We start from the raw sequence: 27,113 nt of genomic DNA, 5'->3' as shown, positions 1-27,113 counted from the left end.
TCTGTGCTGTGGAGCTTTTAGGACCTTAAATAATCTGCAGCACGTGAGAGGACTGGAGTCCTATGCTGGTTCTGACAGACGGTGTATCCAAACCACACTGTGCCTTCTGTCACGGGAGGTATGACTTGGTCTGCGGTAGTCTGAGTGGCAGACCCTCCCTTCTCAAATAAGAAAGGGAATAATGGGATTAAATGTAAGAGGGAATGGCAAAACGGTCTGGGCTAGAGAGATGGTGGGAGCCTAGTTTAATCCAGGTAAACTGTGTCCAGCCCCATTGTGAAGTTCTGCTCCTTCGGTGCCACCTTAATACTCTTTTCATCTGTTTATGGGCCTTCAGTGTTGCTGATGGAACTGGTTTAGTCTAACATCAGTAATTCTAACCTCATGTAGGAAACTTGTGCTTGTCCTCTCTCCTATTGATCAGCCGTATGACCTCAAAATACTCAGCCTGAATGTGTGGTCATAATGCTAATTCCTTGACTTCTCTGATTTGTCTTCCACAACTTTCCCTTTCACATCTTTTACTTTTAGCAAGCCTTTACGCACATCTTCCTGTGTTCTGTTGCAAATCCCACAGGACACGTCCCACTTTATTACAGGCTTTGTGTGATTTTTGGATTTGTCTTAAATGTTATCTGTAATTGTATATAATGCGATGTGTAAGTTACACCTTTACTAGTAGTTCCAAACAGGTTTAACCTTACTCAGTCAATAGTTCGTAAATGGTGTGTGTAAACACTGGAGCTTTTTTCTGTTTCCTTTTAAAAAGGTTTCTATATAGTGCATACTAAAGGAACACTTACAATAAAACACATGGTATAAAGGCAAAAGTTTTATTTTGTAGTTTGCAATAAAGTGGTGGAGGTGAAAACGGATGTACAATTATATCCATTCACAAAGCTGGCTGTATGAATAGGTCCTATTATTACTTCTGCCTTCATTCTGAAATGTCTTTACAGTAGATTAAAATGAAAACACTTTGTCCTGTGCTAGCACTAAATTGACAAAACACCACTGATAAGATCTCTAATATAGGAATCTATGGAGTAGTTGATATTAGATATTGCCTGTACACCACAGATCACAATTGTTTGTTAACAAATGATATGGGAAAACCTTCCATAATGCTAGCACAAAAAGGCTATTACTGTACAACTTAAAATGCACGATGTCTTTTTCAAGCTGCTGGAAATGCAGTATCTAAAAGCAATACAACTACTTTAGGGCTGGACTCCAGAGCAAACAAATCTTTTCTTGCAAAATGTTCAATTGCACCTTTAATCACTGCAAATAATTTAAACCTCTTTAACAATTTATTTGAAAGATCTTTTCCCCTTTGATGGTCCTTCTGCACCTCCAGTGGGCCATTTCTGACTCATCCATGACTAAATTACTGGTGTAGCTCTCTGTAAAATCCTGGGCTTCACCTGATGCTCTCCCATGCAAATGCTAGGTAAACCAAGCCTTGCTGAACATTACAAGATTTGACAGGAGCAAACTCCAAAGCAAGATAGCTGCAGGCTGTCTCCTGTACTTTTGTACTGTGAATTGGTGGAAATAAAATAATTCTGGCAGTCAGACATTGCGCAAGGAGTATGCAGAAGCACATCTGTGTATCTAATGGTTTACTTCTTTAATCTACAGATTTTAAGTAGTGCTTTCATTAATTGGATGAGGCATGCTTAGCTGCACAGCATACTTCATACTTAATATGAACAAACATGACATTTTGTTGGAGAAAGAAAAATGCACAGGCAGAGGAGGGCTGTGGTGGTTAAAGATCATGTGCCTGATGTACAGTGTATTTTTCCTCTATTGCTTCATAGAGGACACAGAGAACTGTGCGTGTAAAGGAACCTTGCAGAAAACAAGCTTTTCCTCAAGTGTTATACTTCAAATAGACCAAATCATGTAATGGCATCAGCATGTGAGTGAGCATGTGAATCCCAAACTGATGTCACCAAATGATCACACTTACAGCTTCAAATCCCAGCTTATTTGCTGGAACAGTTGATGTGTTCCATAGCTCATACCTTTACCTTTTCTATTATGCGCTTTAAGTCCTGCGACAGGATAGCATGCTACCCTCAAGTGACCTCAGTGGGGGCATATGGCCCTCTCCATATGACCACATGCCTGTGTCCAGTAGTGTTAACAGTAGTGGGAGATGGCAGAGTGGCTGTGAGCTGTATACTCTTGCCCAAATTCACTCCTAGTGTACAGCTACAGTAATATGAGGAGATACGGTGTTTAAAACCCAGCATTTCTTTAATTTAATAAAGTGAAATCAATAGACATTGGAAATGATAATGAGATTTAATAGTACCATGTATGAAACACTTAATAGGGAATTGTGAAGTGAGTTGTTCATCTACATAGTTCAGAACTTAACTAAATGAGGCATTCCAGTGCACACAGGTTTTAGATACGCATTACTGCATTTAAATGCAACATGACCTACAGAAGATTCATTTTATCATTTACAATACAACAGTCTAGAAATTATACTGAAGAACACTTTGTGCTAGCTTGTCTTTTTATACTGAAAAATCTGAACAACAACAAAAAAAGCATAGGTTTTCCTTAATTGTGAATGTATTAACAATGTAGTGAGTCTGAAATACTAAAAGCTATGTTCTTACAACAGTAAAATAAAAAAAAAAGATTTGTTCAGTTGCTGTAGTTACAGCCTTTATAGCCTTGCTTATTTAAAAAAAAAAAAATGTATACACATGAAAGGTTTACCATGTAGGATATTTGAAGATCCAATTCTATGATCAACAAAATGACTTTCACTTTAGAGTAATAGATTAAATGGAATCTGTAACTTCAGTTTTTATCTAGTTCTCTGAAATGTGCACACGTGGATGAAACCTTATGACTTGTGGATGAGGTCCTCCCTTTATTTTCCTTTGGGAGGGTAGTGCCTATAAAAATGGATAGGGTACTTCAGAATTGTCTTTTCTTCCAGTCCTTCAAGGGCAAACATTCATAATTCGCCTGAATATTTTTCTTATAAGCAAGGTGAGGATAGTTTTCTTTAAGTTTTTAAAAAAAAAAAAAAAAAAAAAACTAAGTAGCAAAATGAGTTGACAAGTTATTACAAATACCTGGATGTTTCATGGTTCTTTGTTCTTTTTTAATTATGTGTACATAATTAGAAAATTTGTTTCTTCAGAAGCCTCAATGAGCTTCAGTACTTTAGCTGTTGCATAATTTATGTTAAAGTTTGTTTACACACTGTTTATGGCACCAAAAATAACCTCAAGCAACTGTTTAAAAAAACAAAACAATTTACCACCTTCCTTTATTCACTTCTGGTTAATAACATTTAAATTCAAAATGTCTTGGCAAAATGTGTTTATGTGAAGACTGGCACTATATGTAGCCCTAGCACTGTGTTATGAGGGCCCTCCAAATCTTCCTCCCTTTCTAGCTTGTTTTTATTCCATGGACAAATGTTCTGACACATTTTGTTTCCAGTCTTTTTTTTTTTTTTTTTTAAGGGTCCTTTTCTTTATTTTCAGGGTTGTGTGGATGCTATCACCAAGTACAAGCAGCCTCACTCCAAAACGAGCTGTGCTGGAGTGTTTTTGTTAGGTTTATTTATAGAGACTTCAGTTATAGGGGTGTCTGTGTCTGTCCTTAGGAAACTTTCTGAGCACTGACTTCTACAGACTGCACTAAAGTGATGGTTAGCATAGTATCAAGGAATAGCTTGCTTTTTTTGTAAAATAGTTACTAAATCCAGTGTCTGACAGTGGTCACAAGGAAATGTTTGTGATTAGACAGAGGAAGAAATCACGCTTGAAGTTAAAGGGAACCCCTTGTTAGCAATCTCATAACCAGATTTTTTTTCAAAGGAAGAAAACAATTTTATGGATGTAGACTTATAAATGTAGAAGCATGTACTCCATCAGTGCCTTGGCATCTTCTCATGTGTTTTCAGACATCATAGGTCAGTGCTCCAAAAGTTCATGACATTGAATTAAATTCTGGATTGTCGTAAGAATCTTACATAGTAATATTATTGTGGAATTTAGGGAAAACACCGAATATGCAGTAGTAGAGAACAGGCAGTAGTTGTGGTCTGCAGTCAACTGCAGCGTCTCTGTTGCTCTATCTTAACTTTCTGAAGTAGCAGAAACAGTAGTCTGTTTCTTAACCAGGGCTTGGAGCTGCCTGTTCACCGGAACCCTTCTCAAGAACCAGATGTGCTATGGACATCTGCTTCACAAACCAAAGGTCAGCTCAGGCACTCACAGAGAGAAAGGGTCAAAACCAGGCAACTGTGTAGTGGCAGAGTTAGAGGTTGTTCTCTGACAGTCTGAAGATGGAGTAAAGCTCTTCGTGCATTCCAGTGACTGAAGCCCTGACAATGGATCTGCAGGTTTGGTATTATTCACAGGCTAATAGAGCACGTTGAACCCTTAAAGTCAGCATCAGGGGAGTCTGTAGAAAAGTGTCTATATTTCTTAAGAAGTTTCTTTTAGGTATTGCTTCTGGGATGCTCTCCAACACTTAGTGTTCTTTCTCCTTTGTTTCTCGGTTCAATTTGTGTCCAAGTGTTTCTATCTCAGGTGTGAGGAGTAAAAAGAAACTGGTGTGGAAAGGAGAAATACAGTGGAAAGGTTTGTCAAAGTTCATGATAGAGCCGTGCAGGGTAAGTGGAAATCACTTATGTTTAATGGATACTTAGTAACCAAATAGCTCTCCCTGTCCATCTGCATGCCTTACTTGCATGATGATGGTGCACATGCACAGCTGAGGTATATGTGGCAGAATGCACTCTTACTACTACAGCTACTGGTGTTGTATTTGGGTCAAATTCTTAGCACACCACTTTAAAAGGTATTTGTTTTCAGCAAGGTAGAGTCAAAGGCAGCATTTATGTCACAGCTGAAAGACCTAAGCCAGTCCTCTGGTCCTCGTGGGGTCGGGAGGAATATATTTAGCAAGCTGACACACAAACTTAGAGCAAAAACTACCTCAGTACAACTTGTTTTTTAAGCAAGAACTTTATTTTAAAAGGCCACAAATCTTGACTTAAATACTTAATGTAGAAAAACGTAAAGCTTTCTTTAAAAGGCTTCAACAGAGTGTAATGAATTGAGACAGCTAAAAAGCTAAAAGCAAATAAAAAGGATATTGGTAACGAGCATTTATCTCATGTCTAGGTTGTGTGAAGGTTGGGGGGAGGGGGGAAGAGTACTCATCTAACAGCTGTCTCTTGTGAATCAGTGCTGAGCTTAGATGGAAAGTCAATATTACAACTAGACTTTTGCTGCTGAGTACTGTGTGAAACTCAGCTGGTCTTAGTTTACATTTCCAATGACTTTCCTTCTTTTTGGTTTGTTTAGTTTATGTGGGTTTTAATTTGGTGTTCAATTTGAATGAGCCCAAGAGTTAAAAGCACTGTACATCCCAGGCATTTAACATGAATTCATATTAAACTTTAAGTCCAGCAAGCTGAGGTCTTCAGACAGTTAATATCTGAAATTTAAGTGTTTTCTTGATAATTCTCAAATTTGGAAACCTCAGTGAAAGTAACTTGTGGTTTAGCTTGAATTTTACCTGTTCTGAGTTTTCATTGTGAAGTTTAGCATATGCTTAAGATAAAACCTAGCTAGCCTTCTCTTTTGAGGGTAAGATGCCAAATTCTTTTACCATTAAGAAATGTAGACAAGTAGTTGATAAATTGTGTTTTAAAATTATACAAAAGAGGTCTTTGAAGACAGTAAGGTCTACTAATTTTGGTAGGGATACAGATGGAGGTCTACTAATTTTGGTAGGGATACAGATGGTAGTGATGAAGAAGGGAACAATGTAGAATGTGAAATAATGCTGAATACAGATTTGCATCAATACAGTTGGGGGGGTAATTTATTTGGATTGGGTTTCAATTTGGATGCTGTACATCTTTTCACTGTTCTTGAGTGTTCAAATAGAACAAACTTTCAGTTAAATGAGGTGTCCTCAACAAAGAAAATGTTAATAATTTTCTGACAGGAAGCCAGAGTCAGACATGGGTATGGAAACAATAAAGGGGACAGGAATATGCAGTATCACACTGCTCCACTTCAGAGATGTTTTTAAATAAAATTTGAGCAACTTACCTGTATTGGTATGCAACATTTCTTTCTTCAAAGCTGATAAGTAGCTTTCCATTCAATTTCCCTTTAACAGAACTACTTCGAAACTGATAGATATTTATGATGCTGATAGTGAATTACAAGTCATAACAGATGTTTAATTTTGGTGTTTTACATATTTCTGCAAAATCGGTGATAAAGCTACTGACTTTGTGAAACAACAAACTTTTAGAAGTCATTAAAAAACCCACTGGAATATATTCAGAGCTTGTTTGGTTGGCATCTCTGCTTAAAACATAATTATGCCAATACAACATCTGCAAAACTCAATCTAATATACATCCTGATAGTATCAGTTTCCTCTAGCAGATACATGAAGAAAGCTGGTTTAGAAGTGAAATCAGTTGTCAACACATCTGGTAAAAGCCTATAGCTATGGAGGTAGCTGGATGTCTGAACTAGCTTTCTGTTAGTTTTCTTGCTTCAGTAATTTGAATGCTAAATATCTCCATGAAACATTCCAGCATTTAAAAAGACCCACACTCCCTCCTCCCCAAATAAACAACCGACCTACCAACCAACCAAAAAAGAAACAAACAAAAACGAAAAAAAAAAAACCAGACAAAAAGCTTGGGGAGCAGAATAGCTGTTTGTGTGAAAAGATCTCTTTGGTGTAGACTAATAGGAACTGTCATTTGACCTACCAAGTGAACTTCTGCACACAGTTCATAAAATGAAGACACTGCAATTTCCGGGATCATACATATGTGTTGTTGCAACCTACATAATAACCATGAAGACCCAATCACCTAGCTGTAAAAGGTTGTATTAAAAATTTTGGGGCCAGATACTTCCTTTAATTCAGCTACTAACCCTGGTGTTCCACTGGAGTAGAATGAATTCTTCGTATTCTGAATGCATTTCTATGCTCCCATCTTTTTGGGACATCAGCTTTCCTGGCAGAATGATATGAGGTACTTAGCCAATGGAGATCATGTATATTAATTTTTAGCTTTATTTTTCTCAGTGCCTTATGAATTATTATGCAAATGTGAAAGTCTGTAGAGCAGATATAAAAGCTTAATGAAAGCTGCAGTAAATAATTCAAAGCTTGGGATCTGACAGAAAGAAGATATGACAGCCTTATGAAGTCTTAAGCAGGCTGCATTATTTGGAAAAGTGTTCAAAGAATAGCATGCTTTTCATGTTGACTAGGAAAACACTAATAAAAGCCAGTGAAATAAAAACAAGGTATTAAAAGAAGCTAAGTATTCTATAAAACCAAAATATTACTTGCTGTTTTTATGTACTTTCTTCCTGAAGCTGCTCTTACCACAGAGTTGACTGAATAAACAGAAATATTTTAGAAAATTAGCGTAACAGCAAATGTTAAGTTTCCATATGAATAATGGCTATGTGGAAGATGATCTGGTTATGAGAGCATCTCTAATTTATAGACACTCAGTGGGACCTGCTTGCTTTGGCATAGCGTAGTTATTGGTTCAAGTGAAAACGAGTCCCTGACAAAGGATGTGCAGGAAATTGTCGCAACGGGTAAGTATTTTCATTATTCAGTCACTAAGTTCCCACTTTTGTATGTTTACCTTGAGTAGCTTAGACTTTTCCTGCTGTCACCATGTACTTTGCAGGAGAAATATCCTTTTGTCTCCTGAATGATTAGGTAAGGTCCTTATGTGCATGTCTGAAAACCTGGAGTGATCTGCAAAGTTTTCTGTACGGGATCTTAATAACCTTGGTGTATCTTCAGGCTGGCAGGGGAATGTGCTTTCTACTGGCATTCCTGTGAACTCTAGAAAGCGTGTGCTCCTAAGCTGCAGCATAGTTGTGTAGCAGTCCTTGAGCCTTAGGCCAGAATCAAATACTAAGCTCTTTGCAGATCAGGCCAGGTATGGAGGTACAGCTGAGAAAGTGAAGTGTCTGAGAAAGAGTCTCCTACACGGTGCATGAACTTTGTCAGGTCTGATGTACGCGGCTTTTCCCAAGATTTTGCTTCTTCCTGCTTCTTTGGTTAAAAGCTGATGTGAATATGTAGGACTTGGTTCTTTGAAAAGATATATGGAACTAATTTCTGAAGTGGGATGCTCAAAGGAATCCTTGCTTGTATTTATGTAATAATTAAACAGGAATTTGTATTTGGAAGAACTGAAATAAAAATTAGTGTTGGATTATTCTGAAGGGTTGCAATAAAGGCTTAACCAGTGTTATCAAGTAGTCTACTCCACTCTGAAGTCAAATCTGATTTCTGCACATGGATAGCAAAACTTGAAAGCTAATAAAAAAGGAATTCGTGGGCTAAGCCACGTGCATCTTACAAGCCTGGTGTCAGCTCCCCAGTAGGTGGGGTGAACACTGCTCCCTATTGCACTGAGTCAGTAGTGTGGGGGTAAACAGGAAGCTGCTGTAGTCCTGGAACCTTTATTGTGTGTTTATTTAGCACCCTGTGAAATTAAAGCAAATATAGAAAGCAAATTTTACATTAGAGCCTCCCCAGCTGTGGAACCTCTTCTGCCCACCCCAAGCAAGCACCTCCAGCCACTGCCTTCAGAGAGAGGAGCTGACTGCTCCCATGGGACACGTCAGTGTTAGGGGGGAACCACTCCTGCCTCAGCAAGGAATCAGAGATTTCCCTGTGTATCCTGCCTCCCAGTGTCCCAGCTGTCAGTGCTGCTGGGGGCTCTGCTTGCTCTTGGGCTCCCCCCCAGTACAGTGACCTGAGCTCTACAGCTGAGCACAGTCTAAGGACAGATTATGCAACTCCTCAATCCAACATGACAGCAGGTATTCTTGCAGCCATCTAATGGGGAAAATCCTAGATAAGTTGAACTGCAGCCAGGCCTTTGGCAAGCCCATTCCTTTTCGCAGGGCACCAGCGCGGCAGCGGTTATCTCGTGCCGGTGATGCCACCAGGATCGGCTGTGTACACAGGAGGACAGGCCCTGATTATACCAGGCAGGAAGGTCAGAGTATCTCAAAATAGGTTGGTTTGAAGCCACTGAACATTCCTGTGCCCACATTAATAAATCAGCAGTAGATTTAATTTGGCATGTTTTATTTTGGGCATCTTGGCAGTGCATTACACTAATAAAGTCTTGAGGTATCAGCACAAGGATGCTTTTTGATATGTACTGTTCAAACACCAGCATTAGCTACAGTTATCATCTGTTGCGTTGCAACTTTTGCTGATTTATCATGACTCTTGCAAAAAATGGTGTTTTTATTTAGCTTGAACTACCATGGATAGGAGACTACATAATTCTCAAAAAAAATTTTATGTTCCCTTTGATTTGTAAATAAAAATTCATATATATACATGTTTTTATTATACCTAAAAGGAAAAGAAGAAACCAAAAGAGCCTTGAGGATGGTTTTTCAACATGATTTTAAATCCAAATCCAAATGTGATTCTGGGGGATGACTTAGCAGGTGTGCTTATTTTATACATTAGTCTTCCTTTGCAGAACTGTCACATACTTTTACCCAACTGGATGAAGCTGTTGGCATAAAAACATTTAGCTTGTTATTTTTGATTAAAACCAGGGGTAATGAAATGAGGTCCATGCCAATTTCTGTAACTTGCACAACCTGTTAGATTCTTATTAACAGTTTATGAAATGAGGACAAATACCCCCAACGAAATTGTAGCTGTTGACTAATTTGTTGAAAAGTAAACCAATATTGTTTTACATGTAGAAATGTAATGTTATGTATTATTGCTTGAGTGTGTTAGTACGTCACATTGGAGTTGTTTTGTATCCAAAGAAAGGTCTTAAGGCTATGTGCTAAGTAAATGAGAGGAAAAAAAAAAAAGGTAGTTTTGGGATGCTGGGCAATTAAGAGTGTCTTCATAGGCGGTGTATTTCTAAGTTAATGAAACAGGCATGATGGGGCACAGGTATCTTTTTTTTTTAATAAAATAAATATCTAAGCCATCCAAGTCATCCATTTATTGAGATTGTTTCAGTTTCTTTACAAATTTGGGAAGGATGGTTTTATTTCCTAAAATAGTATTTTATTTTTTTTTACTTTATTCTGTCATACTTGCATATCACTAGTACTAGTATTAGACCCGTATTTTTAAAGAGCTTTTTTCACTGGAGTGTTCAGGTAGTAAAAATGTGAGTTTTTAGAACAGAGTTCAATGCCCAAGAACCTTCAAAAATCATGTAGAGGTAAAATACTAGAATGCATAAAAAGGTTAAAAAAAAATAACACAGGTTATTAAATTTCAGTTATCGTTTGTCCTTCTCTAGGACTTACACCGAGTAGTTTTAAAAACAGCATGTCAGACTAAGCACTGCAGGTCTAGCACTGCAGGGTTAGAAAGGCTGTCGTGAATAGTCATTTGGGACTTTTGGAATTGTTATTCATGCAGACCTCCCCTCCCCTCCCCTCCCGGTCACCTATTTCAGCAAGCTTTCAGCAAACTGAATTACAGTAGCTGAAAAGCTGACAGAGCTTGTGCAACAGGGGGTCAGGCAGCGCGGCTCCCTCAGGCTGGCCTCCTGGGATCCCCGGGCCCTCTCTCCCCGACTGGTTGTTTTCGTTTGCTTTCAAACTGTGGGACACTTACAGTTTTTGCAGGAACTGCTTTGCTACTAAATAATCAGGTTTTAAAGATTACTTTTTTTCACAGGATTGCATAGAATAGTTGGGGTTGGAAGGAAGCTGTGGGGGTCATCTGGTCCAACCCCCTTGCTCCAGCAGGGCCTCATAGGGTAGCTTGCCCAGGAACCTTTGTTCATCTTCTAAAAGTGGTGGTCTACAGGGTGAAAACAAATTTCTGAATTTTGGTTATTCTAATTTCATTAAGCCTTTTCAATGTCTTAGTATTTTTAATGAAAAAAATGCAGATACCTTTTGTATGTACTGATGCAGAATGGGGAAAAAAACACCTGAAACCTTATCGGTCTGGGAGCATAGTTTTATGCCTCACTTTTAATATATCTAATGAATTAAAATGTCTGGGGAAATATTATGATCTTAATGAAAAATGAAAGCAAAAGTCATATTGATAGGCACATAATTCTTAATACAAATAATGTTTTCATGCAGTGCCAATACACTAGTTAAGAGATTTACTATCATTTTATTATGTAAAAGTTTCATTTGGCAATGTTATCTCAATAAAAATATTTGCTGAAAAGTAAATATTTTATGACAAGACAATAACATGGTTAAAGTTTTATACTAAATGTAATTAAAGATTCAAAAATATAAATGCTTGGCATTTCCTCATTTTGTCATGCTTCATGATTACTGGTGGAGTTGCTTTTGAACAAGTTTTTCAAGGATAAGTCACGCTTTAATTGCATAATTAAGAATACAAATTGTGACTATTTTCTTTCAGTGTATAGTATTTTCCTGTTTATAACTAAAATGTTGAACTAATTGTGTAAATACTTGATGGGAATGAAATGTAGTGAAGTAGCAAAGGCAGGCCTTCAGGTGTGTTACCACAGATATCAAATGGTTGTGTTACTAAATGCACAGCTGTACGCCAGGTGATGAGAGCTGAGAAAAAGCTAGATTCATCCTCTCATGATGAGCTCTGTAGTCTTTGTAGAAAATAGAGCAGTGGTAGAGAGAGGCAGTATGTGGAGAGTCTGGGCTAATCAGCCACTGAACAGTTGTCACAAGGTAGCTGCAGTTGATAGCAAGTCTGCTGATGTGAACAGCCCTCCTTGTATTCTTGTTGTGAAAGGGTAATTGGAGGCTCCAATGCCACAGGCTGCAGAGGAATCATTTCCCTAATAAAACCCTCTATCTCAAAGCCATCGTCCATGGGCACCATTTGGGGACAGACTTTGGCTTTAAGGTCTCAGGTTAATGTCTCAGCAGTATTAGTCTGGTGAGAAAAACAAATACCTTGATTTTATCATGAAACAAAAGGGTCAATGGGAGAGGGGAAAAAAAAGCAACTTCCGATTGCTGTTTGTAGATATACAGATACGGCAGTGACTGAGCAGAAAGGAATCCACTGGGGTGAGCTGTGGCCTGTGAACATGGTTTGGTGCTAAGGGCCTGAGATCCCCAAAACTGGAAGATGGGGGAAGGGAAACAAGCAGTAACATCAGCTAGAACATGACAGGCTTGTGATGGCATTACTGCAATATGACGCTGGTTTTACTTTCTCCAAAAACTTCAGCTGGCACCAGTATACAGTAATGTACCACCATCAAAATGCTGTCTTCTGGCAGTGCATGTGGAAGACAGTAGTCCATGTGTAGAGCTTCTGAGTCGTGCTGTTCTGAGAGTCTTCTCTCTAGAAACCAGATGGTAAGCTCCCACTTGACTTCAGTTCCGTATTTAGTTTCAGGATGATCAAGGAAAAATATTTTCGGTGTGATGCTAAAGGAGAGTCTGTGGCATTTTGTCTAAATTTATTGATTGAGGTTTTCGAACTATGCATTTCAATTAAAGACCATAATACATTTTCATTAATGTGACACACATAGGAAGACTTGGAATAAATTCATTATAGACAAATTGTTTTCAGTTGCTTGAAATAAATAAAGGAAAAAAAAGTGTTTTGTTCCAGAAGGGGTGAAACATTTAGGAGCATTCCAGCTATAGAAAATCTTGTGATTTTTGGCCTCTGAGATCCCAGTTGCTACATAGTATTTTGCGAGAGGTGATACTGAAATAGTCTCAGAACATGCCTTTTCCAGGGAGATGTCAGGAGAATGAATGAGCTCTTGTCCTTTTTTGTAATGACAGTGAAAGTAAGAAAAAGTTCACATATACATAGATGCCCTTATATTGTACAGTTAAAAAAATGAATTTTCATACTCTGTGGAACTGTGATAGCAAGTTTTGGTTAAAATATGCAGTATTTTGTAGTATTGCATTTGAGATGGGTGGTTGCGCAAAACCTCTTTAAACTTGTTTTAAATGGAAGAGAGGGACAGAAAATATTATCTGTAAAGGACAAATACAGCCAAAGTGAAACATGTTTGCTGTAATTGTTCTCTTTGCATTTTCTTAACTTGCATAATAAGTATATACAGTGCAAACTGCATGTACAATTTAGAGATTGGGAGTCAGTGTGAATGCATGCTGCTCAGTGATCGGATGATTGGAATGGCAGATATGTACAACCTGACTAAATTTTGCTATTGCAAGGCCTGTCTGTAATCCATCACTGTCGCAGGGGATTTAGCTACTTATGCCATGGTGTATAGGTGAAATACAGAACATCTCTGGGGGTTGCTCAGTAGGTCAAGTAAAGCAGTGAATATTCAGGACTAAATCAACCATGTTAAATACTTAACAGCGTTGCATTTTACTGAGAAGATTATTTCTTGGAACTTTAGGCCACAGCCATCCAAAAAGCTGTGGGATAGACAAACATGAATTTACAGTTCATTAGACACTTTGGTGACTGCCTACTCTCTCTCTGTGTAAGTTGTATCAAAAACTAATGTATGCTACCATATCTGCTCTTAAGTTCGTTCATATCCTTATTTGTTCTGCAGAGTATCTATACCTGTTTTTAAAAATAACCTTTTTTTTTTAAATTAAAAAAAAATACTGATGCAATACCTGTTTCCCATAGTCAAACACTGAAGTAATTTTTATTTTGGTGGTGTTCTGCTTTTATGAGAATGCTGATGTCTTTCCCGACTCCGACAAATGAGCATAATGCATATACCCTGTAGACATCTCATATTCCCATAGCTTGTATTGTGTTTCAGGTGTGCATTTGCTGTTTGGGTGAGCAGGCTGTAGTTTGTCCCTTGCTCTCCTCCCGAGCACAGCTGCCCCAGCTGTGCTGGTGCTGGCTGCCGGGAGGGCAGAGCCATGCCCTGGAACCAGTGCCCAGAGCAGCAGGCAGCAGTGGGGTGGTGGGGACATGTCCCAGTGCCACCCCTGCTGCCTCTGAAGTCCTGCAAAGGGGCAGCTCAGGAGCAGATGAGGAGCAAGTGCTTGAGCAACTGGGACATCCCAGCAGTGTGCCACCAGCTCTGGAGTCTGTCCTAACCATGCTAGGCTGAATCCTGTCCTACAACAAACTGTGAGAATTGACTTCTTTTCCCCTCAGAAATCTTTTTATTGATACTTCATTTCCCTAGGTGTGTCTTTCTGGGATATTAAGCTGGTCGTAGTTCCCGTTCTTTAATATATTTTTGGAATTTTTAATTCTTTGTATAAAATGTCTGTCCTGCAACTAGATGCTTAATACTTTTGCTTTGCTATTTTCTCAAATATTTAAGTACTGCCTTTTTTCTCCCTTAATGTTTCCATCATATTTAATTTAAATCATTTGCCTTTTATCTTTGTCCATCTAGCTACTGCTTCTGTCTTCCCTTAATTTAGTCTCTGGAATGTGGTCACATCACAGCAACCAGTGTCTGTTTCCTCAAACATTACATACACAAGAGCTATTTTGATGCACTTGTCTACTATGGCTTCTCAATTTTGATTATACCAATCAAGAACCAAAATTCAAGTTAAGCTTTTATGAAATATTTTCTGCTGAGAAAGGCAGACTGTTTCACTTCATAGAAATACATGAAAGATTCCTGTCATTAGATTGTTAAAGTTTACTATTTTGGTGAATGTTACTGCAAAAAGCTGGCAGTGTGTTTTGGTTGTTTTTGTTGTTGTTTTGTTTGTTTGTTTGTTTGTAAGATGGAAGAACTAGTATGAATTATGCATGTATGAGAGTAGTGGTACGCCTCCATTGGCAGAAGCATTGATGTCAGGTGTAGAGTAAATGGTGTGCAGCTTTTTGAGTATTCCGAGTTAAGATGATAACTGTGTGTTGATGATACTAATCTGAGTGGAGAGACAAATGCTTCCAAAACTACAAGGATTTTATGCAATAGCACTCTGTCTGGAATAGGTAAAGAAAATACTTGAAAAGGGAAAGAAAAGATCATGCTTGTGATCATTTGACACTCTTACTCCCTCATGGAGGCTGAGTCCCTTCTGCACTGTGATGGAGGATGAGTGTTAGCTACTGAAAAAAGCAGTCAGGAGTGCAGGTTGGCAATTTTTCCCTTTGTGGGAACCAAGAAATGATTTTTTTAATCATATGTAAGTTGTTGTACTTTAGGCAGTGCTGAGGGAGAGGGGGAGAGAGAGAAACAAGGCACTTTCTCAGGGGCAGAATATACAGTCTTCTGATCCCTTGTTTTTAGCGCTTTATTTTTAGATATACTATTTTTAAACAGCTTGAAATACAAAAATATTTGCCTTTTTTCCAGTTAAAAGAAAACCCTGTTGTGACACAGCATGACTCAATCTTTTTATAGCTACATCAAATACGTGTTGCTTAGGATAATGTAAAAATGTATAAACAACAATAAAGGCAAAAATAAGAAAACAACAGTTGCTATTGTAACACAAGGTGGAGGGCAGCAGCAGAAGTTTTGCAAATAGATGTCTCATCAATATTATTATTCATTCTGAACAAAACAATACTGTGCTTTAACCATATCATACCAAAATTAGTACAGAAGGTCTAGAATTTATCTCCAGGACTGCCATAGCAGTACGTGATGAAATCCCCTGGACATGGATGGTTAGTGCTGTTTGCTTGTTTGCTAAGTAAAATGTTTGTATCTCTTTGTGTAAACGTAGCAATTGTCTTAAACTGTTAACATGTGCGTGTTAAGAGAAATTTGGAAATTGACAGTAGAATTCATTTTAGGCTCTTTAGAGTCTTGATTGTTTTGCTGCTGAAGATGGTAAAATTGTGGAGGTCTGCAGGACAGTGCTCCTCGTTTGCCAGCCAGTTGTGACCGTGGATATGAGCTCCTGAAGCGGTACGGCTCTGAAACAGTAGGCTTTTGGCTCATGGGGTCATCTTGTGAGTCATAAATGTTATTCTTGTCAGATTGCAAAGCAGATCTGATTTTGAGCCTGAAACAGCAACCAAATGGATAATAACAGCTGACAGCAGTGCAGCACACGCCTTTAATTCCTACTTTGCCAGCCTAGCCTTCGTTCCCTGCGCAACTTGAAGCACGGGGTTTGAAGCCCTCAGAGAAGCCCGCAGGAGCCTTGGCAGCCAGGTTGTTCTGCGCCTGCTTGCGTTTCCACTGCTGGGGCTTTTCACCAGGCAGAGGTGCTGAGGGCCTTTTGCAGGCCACTGAGGTGGTTTTGGCTTTTTGTATTTTTTCTAATCTGCCAAGCTTGTCTTTTTCCAGCTGATTACACTTTGTTAGTGCTGACACAAAGACTTGTATTGTCTAATTTATTGTAGAGTTTGAGCATATCTTTCACCAAGAAAACCTGAGGCCGAGTTGTGGTTTGCTGACCTGTAAATGTGCCGCTTAGCCCAGGGGTCCACAGACAGCCCTGAGCCTCTGTGTTAGCCCGGATCTGACCGTGCCACAGTGCTGCTCTGCTCAAGTTACTGGGCCCTCACTGGTGCTGAGGTGAGCATTTCCAGCCACCCTTGTTCTCCCAGGTCAACTGTGGGAGACCTGGCCTCTCTTGGGAGCGGGTGGAGGCTGAGTGCGGTGTGTGAAGGGCTGCACAGGACAATCAGCAGCTGGCTAAATTAGTTTGGGTCCTCCTTGCAGAGGAGGGTCAAGTTAAGGTGGATACCAGGTAAGTAGCTCGGGTTTAAATTATCTCCAGATTAGAATATTGCATTTTTATGCGGATGATAGAAAGCTGTAGCTAAAATAAAGGTTAAATTCTCAAGAAATATCCAATAAGAACAAATCATTTGTGTTTGAAATGTGCCAGCTGAGGGAGGTCAGAAGTCATGTATTGCAATCCCTATCCCTTCCCTGCTCAGCGTAGTTCACTTTGCTTGTATTTTTACAACAGAATACCAAAACCTACGTAGTTATTTCACAGTAAAAGCATACTTTTTGGTAGTGTAGGCACTGATTAAATCTAACTTCTAAATTTAGGCTAATGACATAACTACATTAGTACAGCCCCTATTTAAAAAGGATTCTGCTGGTTTGCTTTGGTCTGCAGAGGCTGTAGAAATTAAATCTGTGTAGCATCAAAACTCAAAGAAAGACCATATTCTGAAGTGTAATTTGTCTTGGTCTTCTCTCCATAGTTAAAATAATATAGAAATACTGGCTCCTGGAAGTGCAGCAGAATCAGAGATGAGAAATTTCACTTTGGACTATGTTTGATCAGTGTTTGTCTTCCTGCCAGACAGAGTTAATGTTTCTGTCCGCCTCTGAAAAGCACTTACAACTTTATGAATCAGTGCTCTGTGATCATTACTACCTATGTTCTTTCTTAGTTTTAGTACCTGCGTGCTGTGTTTCACTGTTCCAAAATCATTACTACCCATGTTCTTTATTATTATTACAACGTGCATGCTCAGCTCTCTTGGTTTATTTGTAACTCCTTCAAAGAATGCAAGACAAGGCTAACTATATAATGTGATGACATGCTAAGTTTTCCTGCCTGATAATACACTCCTTAGAATTTTCCATTCCATGAGCAGATCCTTTTCCGTCCACTGCCTGTGCCTCTTCATTTGTAAGGGAACAATATCACTCCTTAGGATTGATTTATGAGGGATCACCGTCCTTGCCTATGAAGTTCTTTTTCTGGTTACTTACTGTTTTGCTAAGTCTGTACAGCTTTCTACAAACTTGGTTTACTGTACCACATGAAGCCATCATTTAAAAGTCTACATTGTGTGTGTGTGTGTTTATATTACAGTATTATTTCTATGAATCTGAAAATAATTGTAGTTATACTTCTTCAGAGATGACTTTTTTTTCAGTTTTAACTGAGTTGTTTATTACAAACATATCAAGTATAATTTTGAGATGGAAAGGCTTCCACATATGATAGTGTTTTGGGAGAGACATTTAAAGTACATTTCTATAATTTGCTTCTTGAACAAGTTTTGAAAATGCAATTAAAAACATCATAATTTTTAAATATATATTCTTGACCTCTAGGAAGTGTGCAGTGTTGGAGAGGTGTGAAGAGTTCCTTTACAACTGCTGTGATGTGGACTTTGGTTGATTTATGACAGGAAGATTTTTTTTTGTATTTCAGAACAATAGAAGAATATTAACTGTTAGCTGGACGTGGTTATACTACCAGTTGGAAGGGGCTGAGGCTGATAAATTCAGGTCAGACTCTAACACCATGCTATGATTCATGCTTGGAAGAGAAAGAACTTGGGGGTAGATGGTGCCTTGTAGGAACAGCACTCTGTTTTGTTGCCCAGACCGAGGAGGTGCTAGGCACTACATGTGGCCACCCTACTGGTGCTAGGTTCCTCAGAAAAAAAAAAGAGGGTGAAAACAATGCTTAAACATACAAATGAAATTAGTTACTGCTAAAGCTTGGACTTATTTCTAGATCCACAGGAAAAATCTGACAAAGGTCTGCCAAAGGTTTGCTGCTTCTCCATATAGTTTCCTATAAGGCTGTGCCTTAAGGGAGAAATAGTCCCAAACTACCAATAGAAACTTATTTAAAATGTGATACAATATTATTGTGAACTACTTAGTGCTAACACTGTCGGCTGTCTTCAGTGCAATTGGTTTCCTGGATATTTAGGCTGCGGCTTTTTTTATTACATCTCTGCTGCCTTTTCCGTTTGTGTGTGATACTGTAGGAGTCAGATTTGATTACAGCTGCACATTAAATCAGCGTAAGCACTGGGTAGAGCACCTCTCGAGGTAAGCTGAGCCTTCCTGGCATTGCCTTTTGCTGGTTTGCATTGCTTTTAAAAAGAAGCTTCTGGCCTGTGGTAGTGTGTGACTCACAGTCAACCAACAGTCACGGACTTTTATAAAGCTTGCTGTTGTGTGAACTGTGTGCACTTTTTCCATACATCCAATGAGCTTTGTGAGCTTTGTCCATTTCTCACTGAATTTCCAATGGGAGCTAGGTTTTCTCCCACCATCTCATTTCTATTTTCTGTAGCTTATTTGATTTTCTGATGCTAAACCACATTCTGCATAGCTTTATGTCATTCTATGTGTTTATTTTTATACTACACCTTTTTTGTCCATGCTGCCAGTCCCTTTTTCCATGTGTAATATCACAAATAGTTGATGAGTACACTGAAGGAAATTATGCATTTCTGCTGGACTTCTGTTTTCTCAAATAACCTGACCTTCAACTTATTTTTCTGTCATGTGTTTTATAACAATTTCCAAAAATCAGTTGGTTCCTTCATTTTCTCAGTGCTTCCAGATCAGTGCTTCCATTTTGCAAATATAAAACTGACAAGTCTTATACAAACTAAAAGAGCTTGAAGATCATTTTGTTTATGCTCGTGTAAGGTTATTATGTTCAGGAGAATTGCTGAGATTGTGTGCTTTCAGACATATTGTCCTTTGCTATCCTGTATTTAAAAGCATTCTTTTCATTAAAGACTACAAATACTCTCTAGTATTGTTAGCAGTGATAGAGCTGAATCAGTGGTAGCAATGGCTGGGGACTTAATAAAATACACACATAAAGCCTAGAAGTCCCGTGCTGTCTGCAGTAGGAAAATGGGTCTGTTTTTAGTGCACACTAATTTATTTTGAGATAAAAATCCAGTTGGTCCTTGTTTTTTATGTCAGTTAATCAAGCTGAGATGAGGCCAACCTACGGGCTTGACTGCACTTGCTAATGTACATTATGCACATTATGCATTAAATTGTGTCTTTGTTAGTTTTTACTGTTGTGTTTTTTTTTTTTCCACAATTGATGCACTGAATTTTGTGGGAAAACGTACTCTGAGACTAGTTTAATGAATACTTGCAGCCAAGCCCAGCTTAAAATAAGAACCTCGTGTTCCCCTGCTTCCATTTGTTGCTCCCACTCCTATACCTGGTATTAGTACAAGTGCTTGACTATCGACGTGAGGAAGCCATTCCGCACCTTCGTACAATCGCATAGGTCTTTTGCTGGTATAAAAGTGTGCACACACAAAAGTTGTACATCTATCAGTCGCTGATGTCCCATTTCAAAATACTTGAGTGCGGCCAAAGTGTATGGAGTACCTACATTTTCTTTCTTACCCTGTATGATTATGCATTATTTTATTCTGCGAAACACTTTATAAAAACTTGCATGTATTCTGATGAATATGACTTGATCCCATAAAATACATGAAAGCAGCACAGCTAAATCTCATTATTTGGAATTGTAATGTTAGAAAATGGGAAGAGTACACCAAATTGCTGTTTTGTTAGCCACGTCTTCCTTGACAGCATACCTGGTAATTTATCAGTGTAAAATGTATTAATTTTAGTATTACTAATATCAGTATTGTACAAACAAAAATTCAAGTATAAAAACGCAAGAGGGCTGAACTCCATGAGAATTCCCTGCCAGGCTGCAAGGAGTAGTTTTGGGATTAAAGAACAGATTTATAGCTGCATTGCATCTAGACAGGATTTAATTCTGCTTATGGGTGCATCCACAAAACCCAACTACTGTTCAAATCAGCTGGAAGAAAACAGATTTTGATTTCAACTGCTGCAAATTGAAATGTCACGAGTTTTCAGTAGCATCCTGAAATAGTCTCTAAGTGTGGGGAGAGAATATCTATTTAGATGCCAGTTAAGCATGGTGACTAACAGATCAAAAGGGACTGTTAAGACATGCAGCTTGTCAGGCTGCACAGCATAATCTGCAGAACATCACTGAATACTTTCTGCATCAGGCTGAGCTTCTATTTGAGTAACATCGCATGTCCGCATTTGACGTAAAAGACTGTTAAAGGAGGGAGAATCCACTGCATCCCTGTTTAATGTAGTTCAAGTGGTTAACTATCCTCACGACTAATAGTTGCACTGTAGGAGACTAATTTTAGCATCCTTAGCTTCCAATGACTGCATCTCAGTTGGAATAATTTGTTTGTTTGTTTGTTTGTTTCTGCTAGTTTTAGAAATGTCTGACATCTGAAATCCCTTCGGTGTGCAGACATTCACAAAACCCCATGAAATTACCTTCTAACTTTTGAGGGCAGTGATGCTTTAATTAATAATTCAGAGATGAGTAAGGTGACATCATTTGTGTATGCTTTTCTGTAATGCCTGGATTAAGGGATGGAATTCAATGTGAGGAATCTATTTTGGAAGTTGGAATTTGAATGGATTGTTTTCAGTTACCTAACGCTCATGAGAAATATAGTAACTTTTTTATGCTTCTTGTATTTTCCTGCAGGGCAGCAAAGGGCACTACAGATACCACTGGCAGAGCCACAATGTCAAGCACAGTGGAGTGGATGATATGGTCCTTCTTTCCAAAATCACAGAGGATTCCATAGTGGAGAACCTTAAGAAGCGATACATGGATGACTATATTTTTGTATCCTTTATACTACTACTATTATTTGGGCCCTGTGGACTTACTGAGGCAATGCAAGACTAGTAGTATATATGTATTCTGTTTAAGTAGATTAGTCAAGGATCCTGAGCATTTTATATGACAGTGCACCTGTGAGTACAGAAAATGAAATTTTGAAATTTGAAATTAAGATCTTAAGGTTTGAAATTAAGATCCGAAAAACGTTTTTATGGTATTCTTTTTGATATATGGTAGTGTTCTTGCCATTGTTGAAGATAGGCCTGTAGCTCCATGTATTTATATATCCATGTGACCTCTGAAGCTAGGTGCAATTATGCTACTTCGATGATCAAGAATTAATAGGTTTGAGTGTTATATATGTGTTTTGAGATTGCTGTTGTCTTTATCTATCAAAATCTAACAGTTTCAAAATAGCATTTCTTCTGTTACATAATCCTGTTTACAACTTCTAGAATTCTTAATACTGTGGATCATGGACTGATGGAAACAGGTGACCGTATGAACATCTGTAAATCTAAAATGTTTGCACTTCGATTCTTTTTTTTTTTTACTGTGATTAATGAAAACATGAAAGATTTAAGTACCTGAACATATAACCCAGCAAGAAAAACAGATTTTAGCACCAAAAATTTGCTTTTTTTTGAAATTTCATATGAAAAGACTTCCTAGAGACAAAACACTAGACACTGTTTCATTTTTAGCTTTCACAATATAACATGAGCTACAGTAAGAAATTTTGTAAACTCTAGTCCGTATGATAGTTACTTATTCTGCTTTAGCCAAGTTTTCATACTTCCTAGTAGTATCTTGTGAACAGTTTCCTTGAAGTATTTAACTTTTTCTCTCCCTTTCTGCTAAAAAAATAAATATATAACGCCTCCTGGCTAACTCTATATATTCAGATAGTAAGAGCTAAGTGGCAGCTTGCTTTAGCAAGGACTGATAGAGGATAAGTAATGTTGCAGCTATGCTGACATTTCCATCCCAAACTGTATAAGTTTTTAATAGGTGTGCATTCATGGTTTTGGATCCTCTGTTCAATAAATTACCACACCATTAATAATTTTGCATTACAGAAATGTGATAAATTTGTCAAACTGATAACATTGGGGCAACCTATAGTTCTCGTCCTATTAGTACAATGAACACTTCTGTCCCTGTGGAACCCTGCTTCTTCCATGCATTACATTCACAGTCTTCAGTGCTGAAGAAACCATTTGATGCTTTTTTTTCTCACAAAAAAGTGAAATTAACATAGTCTTTTTACTGAAGCAGGATTGAGTGTGTTTTCCAAGGGGAATGGTGGTCACGCTGAGGCTTAAGAGTCTTCTTTTAAAAGCATTATAATTCTTCTGTGTAGGGAAGAAGAATTCTTTTGCAGTTCTGTGCAGGATTTTTATTCTAGAGATCATCTCTTGAACCTTTCAATTGTTCTTATGTCTCCCCATGAATGAATATTTCTCAGTGCCACTCTGCACAGAGATAACTATTCTTCCCAGAAAATGCTTGTATTGTTTACCAACAGAGAACTATCACTTCAGATGTTTATACTGATGCAGTGAGTGCTTGTTTTGACCCGGATGTTGTTAATCTTCTTTGAATTAAATTTAAAAATATATGAAGAAAACATTGCAAATTAACAGTACAGAGGTCATGTTCACTGATTTATAGTTCTTCTCCAACTAATGTGATACCGTCTTGTGCTCTGGCACCAAGACAGTAGGTTATTTTGTAGGGTAACACAGCAGGATAAATTTGTAATTTTCCTGCTTCTGTATGGAAAGCTTAAATAGTAAGTTTGTCCATGAACAATCCCAGATTGTTCAATGAAACCAGCAGTACAGTATTTTGGACTTATTATTATTACACTGTCAACTCCTAACTCATGAACCAGTCCTGCCTGTAAAGCAGTATCAGGTGCTTCATTTATGTATATAACAATTCAAATATTAAAGGTTTCTAAAGTATTTTCTAAATATAGGTACATGTACAGCTCAGTGCAGAACTGTGAAACACTAATGTTCAAAATGTTGCAAAAAAGCTTTCTGGGCATAATAATAGCTTGTAACTGATTGTTGTCTTATAGGGCAGCCTGCAGGATAAGACTTCTAGGAACTGTCTTCTTATACAGCCTGCAGGATAAGACTTGTATGGACTGTTAACAGTTACGTTCATAAAGTAACACCACATAACTGAATTATCTAATTCCCTTAGCTCTCCGACTTGTACACGCAGCTGAGTAATTGTCCAGTTCAGCTCAGTCCAGGCTGTTTCCATCTGTCTGCATGCTCAGCACAATCTCTGTGAGATCAGAATGTGTCAGTACAGCTCATTCTACGAAGGTCAAAACAATCTTTTCAATACTAGCAACACAATCTCCTCAGTTGCAAAGGAGCAAAGCAGTTCAAATATACCATTTCCTTTCTGTATTTTTACTCAGAAGAATTGGATTTGGGCCTGTAATACATGTTCCTGTACTTAGCTTGTCATAAAATACATATTTTGATAATATGAAAGTATCCCCCTGAATGATATTTTTATATTCTTGTAAGCCTTCTAATTTCATTTTTATTAATAATTGTTTTAAGCTGTGTTTCTTTTTTTGTATTATTTGAATCTGTGTACTACTGCGTAATATATGGAAAGGTTCTTTGGCAGTCGCTAGAGGTAAGATAATACTTTTTAAAGTGTAGTTACCTTAACTGCTTTTAAATACAGACATATATTGGCTCTGTGTTAATCTCTGTGAATCCTTTCAAACAAATGCCATATTTTGGGGAAAAGGAAATTGAGATGTACCAAGGAGCCGTAAGTAAAGCAGTCTCTAATGTACTACAGTATTGGCAGGCATGTAAATGTTATTCTACATGGTTAAACTCTTGAAAGCATGTTTCTGGGTTTTGGTAGTGTGTTGTGTTAGAGAAATCGGCTGGGAGAAATCGGCTGTTATCCATCACTACATACTGAGTCTTCAAACTGAATTCCCCAGAACATAGAATTAGTATCTCAAGAAAATACTTGCATTGGTTAACTCTAATCCATACCAGGCTTTTCCCCTTGATAGGCCTCTCCCCCTCCAAAGGCAGTTTTTAAGCTATTGGGTGCTTAAAGTGTGGTGCATAATACAAAATGGCCGTAGTGGATTTGGAGAATATGGGAAGAGATCCCTCAGACTGGAAAAGAACAATAAGAAAATCGAGATCCCAAAATTAGATACCAGTTGTGAAAATACTGCTTGAAGAGTGAGCAGCACAAGGACATTAGGGAGTTAAAATGCAGTTTCCTGCTCTGCTCACATGCCCACAGATAGAAGACTAGGGAAACCATTCGGTTTGAGTGGGTGCAGTGGATGAAAATGAGGCCGTTACAGCACCAGGCTCTGTGTAGTGGCTTAGGTAGTTTATTGTTAGCATATGACCACTGGTGGGATAGGCTTAAATTATATGAGTTTCTCTTGGACAAGTAATGTATTTCAAACATGGCCTATTTTTAGATCAGACTGTTTACAATACTTCAGGAGAAAATTATAGATGAGAGAAAGATCAGTAACAAAAGTAGAGGCTTTGGTTTGTTTTTATTAAACAAGCAAAAAAAAATCCTCAGAATCTTCAGTGTAAAGTGGGATAGAGAATTGTTTCCTTTTTTTCACGAAAATAGTTCTTCCAATTTAAATAAAAAATTATATTGCTCTTGCTGCATTGCTTAATGCTGTGTTGAAAAAACTATGCTCTGTTTCCCTTTCTAGGCACAATATGAAAACCCACCACATATTTATGCTCTTGCAGACAGCATGTACAGAAACATGATTATTGACAGAGAAAATCAGTGCGTCATTATTAGGTAAGAAAAAGATCTGCAAAAAAAAATGTTCTTTTTTGTTTTAACTTCAAGAAATGGAAAAGTTTATTTTTTATTATACTAATAAAAACCTTCTGTGTCCATGACCACTGAATATTTTGGGGTTTTCTAGGATAGCTAAGTATTTTCTGACCCTCCCTTTTGTTTTCCAGTGGAATCCTGGTAGCTTAACAAAAAATCGCTTTCTCTCTGCTTCATGCCCGATATCAAATCTGCAATAGCTTGAATGACTACATGAGGTACAGATTAACAGCTATAGCATCCACAGGCAGTGCAATATCCAATGCTCACATTGACTACATTAACATACTCTGGGTTTAGTTCTATTTCTTTCTTTTTTTTTCCCCATTAAAAATAAATGCACTTTTGTTCATTTTATAATTTTCCTTGTATTCAGTCAGAGACAAAAGGAGAAGAGAGATACAAGCAAATTAATTTTGTCCTCACTATTATTCCATTTTAATTATTAGGCTGAGGGAATTCACTTTGAATTTATTACTGAGCTTGTTTAATAACAGGCATTACTTAAGTCACAGGGACAGTGAATTTTGGGTACAGAGGTATGCTTTGGTCTCATCTGTGAGTTTATACATGGTCTATGATAAAAGAAAATGTGCAGAGAGCAAGAACTGCAGGATATTTGAGCTGGTACGCTATCCCTCTTAAATATTTTCCTTTTTGAATGGAAAACTTAAGAGGTTCACTGTAGTTCACCTGGAACCGCAGTTTGCATATGGCAGTGTTGTCCAAATACATTTATATATTTTGCAAACAATTAAATTATATATATTGGGAGTGTGTGTTCAGTAATTTCTTACTGATTGGGTGCACAGTCAAAAAAAAGTTTGGAGATCACTGGCCTGTGGGATTGTATCAGTCAAGAAGCAGCGAAAAGAAAGAAAAGGAAAAAAATTCTCTTAAGTTAAACAGCCATTATTTTATTAACAGTCATTCTTAAGCTTTCTATCATTTTTCTTCAGAACACTCAGAGAGACATCACTATGAATTTAACTGCTGCTGAATTTAACAGAAGAGATTTCAAGACTTGAGTGTTTTTCTTTGTCCGGGGGACCCTCCCTGGTCTTCTCCCTGGGGTGGCTGTGTGCCTTGCAGTGTCACAGCCCCAAGGGGCAGGATGTCAGTGATCTGATCTGATGCCATGTAACTTACTGCTGGCTGGAACCTGCCGGGAAATGGTGAAGGGTCACTGATGTTAAGCCTCAATGCCCTTTCACCAGCCACTTGCCAATTTCAGTTTCACAGCAGTAATATAAAGACACAGGGGCTTAGTGAGTGGATCTTACATGTGGAGGTGCTCCATGTGCAAGTTTTCCTGTACCCTACTGAATGATTCATTGTGAAAACAGGTATAATATTTACATATCTCACTAATGAGCTGCCTAGAGAGCTTGTGAGAAATAATTGTTTGTAAGTTACATTCATTGTGTTATTTGGATCTATGCCTGGGGGTCATCCAGGCAGAGCATTTCTGGGTGACAGGTTGGTTACACTGGAAAAACCGACAGTGTCCCTCTTAATATTAGTAAAAAGTGCATGTAGGTATGCAGAAATTGTTGGTTTTACATTCAGGAAGGTCAGCCAGGCATTAAGAGTTTGTGATGCTGAGCTGTCCTACAAGGGCCTCCCTATTTCTAGGCTGCTGTTACATGGTGCCATGTAACTTAAAAAGCCCAAAGCTCATATCTTGCTTCTCATATTTCTAAACTGATCCCTGAGCTGTCATCTTTTGGGGAAAATTGATGCCTGTTGCCATGATGAAGTTACTAGTACCATTTGGTCAAATTCAGACCTGTTAGGAATGAGTAAAATCGAGATTTATTTTGATTTTTGTACAAAATAACATCCCGGACCTTCAGTATTTCATAT

At 38.0% G+C, this 27,113-nt stretch overlaps 1 protein-coding gene across 4 annotated transcripts in view; it reads left to right on the top strand.

Moving 5' to 3' along the window:
* MYO1E (myosin IE) overlaps positions 1-27,113 on the top strand; it is a 92,454-nt gene that overhangs the window by 18,527 nt on the left and 46,814 nt on the right. For 3 of the 4 annotated variants that reach the window (XM_040569545.1, XM_040569547.1, XM_040569548.1), the window contains 3 exons: positions 21,225-21,368; positions 24,087-24,176; positions 25,114-25,208. In XM_040569545.1, coding sequence (XP_040425479.1) covers positions 21,225-21,368; positions 24,087-24,176; positions 25,114-25,208 — 329 coding nt within the window. Of the gene's footprint in view, positions 1-8,961; positions 9,077-21,224; positions 21,369-24,086; positions 24,177-25,113; positions 25,209-27,113 lie in introns of those variants that run through there. The other variant, XM_040569544.1, reaches the window with a different exon arrangement.

The sequence above is a fragment of the Cygnus olor genome, chromosome 11 (genome assembly GCF_009769625.2).
Source record: "Cygnus olor isolate bCygOlo1 chromosome 11, bCygOlo1.pri.v2, whole genome shotgun sequence".
NCBI lineage: Eukaryota > Metazoa > Chordata > Aves > Anseriformes > Anatidae > Cygnus > Cygnus olor.
This window is presented reverse-complemented; position numbering and strand designations above follow the sequence as displayed.